This window comes from Vanellus vanellus (genome assembly GCF_965231255.1).
Source record: "Vanellus vanellus genome assembly, chromosome: 11".
Taxonomy (NCBI): domain Eukaryota; kingdom Metazoa; phylum Chordata; class Aves; order Charadriiformes; family Charadriidae; genus Vanellus; species Vanellus vanellus.
Window position 1 is genome coordinate 15,379,420 of NC_138916.1, and position 4,648 is coordinate 15,384,067.

The window sequence follows — 4,648 nt, forward strand, 5'->3', positions numbered from 1 at the left end:
CATGCAAAAGAAACAATACTGCTATCAAAGGAAGACCTTTCACTACTCCAGGACTGTTCCATCTCCAAATCCAAAAGGTTTACTTCTTCAAAGGAATAAGTAGGACAGTACTTGTACAGTAAAGGTTTAAACCACAGTAACAACATTTTTAAGGTACATTCTCCAATGGCTTTCCACATTGTTCAATTTGCAGACCTATAAAAAAAAATAAATCGCATTATGCAACGGGAGCTGGGCAGACAAACAAAGTCTCCTTGCCAGAAGACCTGCTCTTCTATTTACCTTTCATGGAACATATAGAAAGAAGGTAACAGATCCCCCAGGTCCGCAAAGACCAGACTGAAAAAAAAATTACCATTGCAATTACTGCAGTAGTTCCCATATGCCCTAAGATGCACTCACAATTCCCAAGGAATTCAACTGGAGGTTGACTAGGCCTCAAAAGTTAGCAAACTTTCCCTGTTATCGGCAACATCAAACTAGAACTACTTTGACAGAAATTTGAGGAGCTCCAACAGAAACCTCCGAGGAATCAAAGGGCCCAGCCGGGCAAACCTTCGCGCTCCTAAGCAGACACATGGAACAAGCAGGGCTACCCACCAAGGCGAAGTTCTCCAAGAAATCCTTACTAAGTTAATATGGAAACTCACAAATCTGACGCGGATGGCCCACGTCTGCATGAGTTAAAATACACAAACTTCCCAGAGATAAGACAGAATGCTGATAAAGACGAACCGAGCCAGCCCATGCCCCGCTGCAGCAGCCGCCAGCCCCCTGCAGACAGCGCACCTCCAGCGCATACGGCACTGCCCGCCTTTCCGTAAATACGACCCCACTATCTCTGTCCGAGGCGTCCTGAGGAGGAGGGGTGGTATTGCGGGAGGGACGGTATTTATAAAAATAAAAGAACCGAATTGCAGCCTCTGTGCTGCTGTCTAGAACTACAGTTACATTTGTACCACCCATTCCCTGGGGAAAATGACATACAATGCGAGCTGGCCTAGCTGCTCAACTCGACAAGTATTAAGAGAGTCACAGAAAGACATCTGAGAAACATAACATTTTAATAGATGAAATAAATACTCCAGTACATGCAAGATAAAAACTGACATTGGAAAAAAATTAAAAATCACTTTTGTTATAGTGTAATTTTTTGTTTGTTTGTTTAAACACTCACAGTAGCTTTTCCCCCAGTTTGGAAATCAACACATGGAAAACATAATCACAACCTCCAGTCCTTCCACTCCTACACACCAAATGCACTTCTAACCTAACACTTGATGCAAAAGAAAAAAAAAAGTCATACAAAACAAAAACAAACAAAATAGTAGCTACATCCATCATCTATGTGTTGTTGGGTTTTTTCATTTTTTTAAATGAGTGAGAACTGAGGTAACCTTTTTTCCTGCACAACCGAACAGTAAAATTTAGAAGGGAGATTTCGGAAGACAAGACAAGACAAACTTTAAAAACCGCACCCAGCGCGATTAAAGCTTTTTTTTTTTTCTCTCCTTTTTTTTTTTTTTAAGATACCCCCACCTCCCCAAATATAAAAAACTTTCAAACAGTTGCTACTACCATTTGTGTGAAGACCTTGTTGAATAAAGGAAAATTTATCTGCAAATACTTGCTCAACTTTAAAGTAAAATAAAAAGAAGCCCAAACTGGCTACCTTTATTAGTACGTATAGTTTGACTATGTTCTGCTTCTTCAGCACACGAAATCAAAGTATTGGGCTCATCCAAGTAAATTCTTTGGTATACAAAAAAGGGGTGAGGAGGTGGGATATTATTTTCCTTTAGCAATGACTGGGATCTAAACAGAAGATGTGGGGGTTAATTCACAGAATTGGAGTTCACTGGCGGTAAAGTCCTGGGTGAAGATCTTTCTCTTAGTGCCTGAGATAACAGGTTGCAACCATCCGAGACGGCGCAAGCTGAGTTCCTCAACCTTTCCCTGTAATCGCTCATTTTGGTGCTACTTTCGGGGTGTTGGGCTATATCCCTGAGGCATTGGGTCAGGAGCACACAAGCAGATACCACACTCATGGCTCCTCCTAGGATGGCAGTTTGCACAGCTTTGCCCTCTGGATTAATGGTGGCAGCTTTACCCAAAAACTGGGGCTCAGTGGCAAAGCCCACCAGAGCATAGACAGACTGCACCAAAGGTCCACTGAACAAGACGCATCGATTCCTGGTCAGCTCGCTGGGTGAAGTCTTGACCTCCTTGACGCACGCCAAGAGGGCAGAGGCGCTGGTGCTCATACATTTGACACTGAGTTTGAACTGCTCCTTAGCAAATTTATCCTTGGATTTCTCACTGGCCAGCACACAGGCGTCTGTCAGGAATTTCAAGTTCTTGGACATGTTCTGAGAAACCTCCAGCAGGAGCTGAGGGCTCATATCTGCCAAAGGGGTGGTCTTCAAGACCCCGCAGCCGTGCTCCACCTCATGCCTACATCGGGTCACCTTGTAGCGATCCACCAAGCCAGGCATGGCAGGCTGGGCACCCGGAGTCTCCACCGCAGCCAGGTAGGCAGCGTGGGCAGAGCATTCGGTCAGGGAGACCACCAGCTCCCCCATCTCCATCAGGCTTTCCCCCACCTCCCCGAAGCGTCCCATGTTGAGCTGGCTCTGGACGTCGTGAGTCAAGATGGAGAGTCCTTTGGTCCTGGCAATGATCGTGTCCCTGCACTTCTCGAAGGACTCGCCGAAGACGGACAGGCTCTCCGTGTTCACCGGCCTGGTCTCGCTCGACAGCAGCAGCAGATCAGCCACCAGTTGCATCTTGATCTTGCAGTGGTCGCAGATAGAGATGAGCTTCTTCCTCTGCAGGGAACCGCTGCTGGGGATGCCGCCGCCAGACGCCTCGCTGCTGGACTTGCCAGAGCCACCGCTAGCCATAGCGCCGGGGGGGCACTCGCATGCCGCTCGCTACCCCGCTGCCACCGCCGCCGCCGCCCGCGCAGTCCCGACTGAGCCCGGCAGGATCGCTCTGCCTTTTCCGCAACATCATTCCATTAATCGCCGGGAGGCAAGAAGGGGCTCTGGGCGCCGGGGCTGCCGCTGCTGCGGGGAGGGAGCTCCGCCGGGGCTTCGCCCTCGCTCCTACGGCGCTCCCGCGGCGGGTCGGCGCTCGCCGGGAGCCCCCGGGCCCCGTTCCGGCATCGTTTAGCTAAAAATATATTTCCTTTCCTTTTCTTTTTTTTTTTTTTCCTTTTCTTTTTTTTTCCTTTTCCTCTCCGCACGTTGGCTCCCCTCCCTTCCACCACCTCCTCCGGCCGCGGGATCCTGCGCGAAGTTCCCCTTCAGCAGACGGAATACCTCAGGGACGCCCGGCGGTGGCGGGGAGCCGGGGCCTGGGCGCAGCCCTCCAACTTGCTACCGTGCCCCCCGCGGCTCCTCCGGTGGGCGCTCGCCAGGGCCGGAGGGGCGGCGGCTGCGCACCATGTGCCGCCCCCGGCGCGCCCGCCGCGGCCCCGCAGGAAGCGCCGCCGCGGGTGTGGCCCTCCCGCCGCCCCGCAGCACCGGGCCGGGGAGGGGAGAGGGGTCAGCGCGGGGAACCGGGACGGGAAGGGGGGGACGGCGGGAGGGGAAGGGGGAAACAACCAAGAAAGAAAGAAAGAGGAGGAGGGGGAGAAAAAAAAAAAAAAACAACCAACAAAAAAAAGATCCACCGGATCCGGGTGCTGGGGGCGGGCGGGATCCGTTCCCCTTCCTTCTGCCGCTGCCTCACTCCTTCCTGCCTCGGTCATTCACGCCGCCGCTGCGCGCTGGCTCCCCGCCGCCGCGGTCCATGCCCCAGGGCCCCGCAGACTGGGCGCCGCCGGCCCCTCCTCGCCCGGCTCCCGCTGTGGCCGCCGCCGCCGCCCCAAGTTAGGCTCTTCCCGCAAAGAAGGGTGGTGGCTGCGGGCTACAGCCGCGGATGCTGCGACCCGCCCGGCCTTGCGCTCCTCCTGCCATGTTTTCTGGCTGAGTCGCCAACTCCCAGGGAAGAAAAAAAAAAAAAAAAAGAAAAAAAAAAAAAAAAGAAGGGGAGGGGGGAGGAAATCTTCTTTTAAATTCCCTTTCTCAGGCTTTCAGACAAACTATTGGGAAGAGGCGGCTGCGGCGGATCTGCCAGCCAGACGCTGCATGGCTCTCAGGGAGGCTCCCCCCTCCCCGTTGCCTTCGCTGTAACCTCACTTAAGCCTATCGAAATCTTTTGTGCCGTGTCACCGCCCTTCGTTTAAATCCTGCCCTCCCCCCCTCGCCGCCCCGCTCCCCGCCCGCCGCCTCCCGCTCCTCCCGGGCGGAGGGGGCAGCAGCGCCCTGCCGCGGCCGCCACCACCGCCCGCCCGGCCAACGCCGCCAACGGCCGCCGCGCCCCCTCGCAACCCTGAGGCGAGCCCCGGCCGTCCCCCCCGCCCCTCCCCGCGCCGGGCGGGGGATTAAAGCGGGCTGAGGGAATAAATAAATACATGACGGCGCGGGGAGGGAGAGGGCGGGGGGGGGGAAAGCGGAAAGGGGGCAGCCGGGGGAGCTCGGCCCGGGTGGGCCGGTGCGGCCGCCGGCTGAGGCGTGAGCGCGAGCGCGTCGCGCCGTGGGATGTCGGAGGAGACGCCCCTCCGGCCCGGCCCGTCAGGCCTGCCGCCCCGGGGCGGCCCACC

General features: G+C 54.9%; 1 protein-coding gene across 1 annotated transcript; it reads right to left on the reverse strand.

Annotated features, from left to right (window-relative positions):
* Nucleotides 1-1,045: 1,045 nt before the first annotated feature.
* On the reverse strand, nt 1,046-4,280 carry TLNRD1 (talin rod domain containing 1). Its single transcript, XM_082488844.1, has one exon. It carries the CDS (start codon nt 2,901-2,903, stop codon nt 1,836-1,838), a length of 1,068 nt encoding a protein of 355 aa, XP_082344970.1. The 5' UTR covers nt 2,904-4,280; the 3' UTR covers nt 1,046-1,835.
* Between the last annotated feature and the right edge of the window lie 368 nt (nt 4,281-4,648).

What these genes read in the sequence shown, in the direction of transcription:
- TLNRD1 (XM_082488844.1), bottom strand. Translation starts at nt 2,903, where the DNA reads ATGGCTAGCGGTGGCTCTGGCAAGTCCAGCAGCGAGGCGTCTGGCGGC.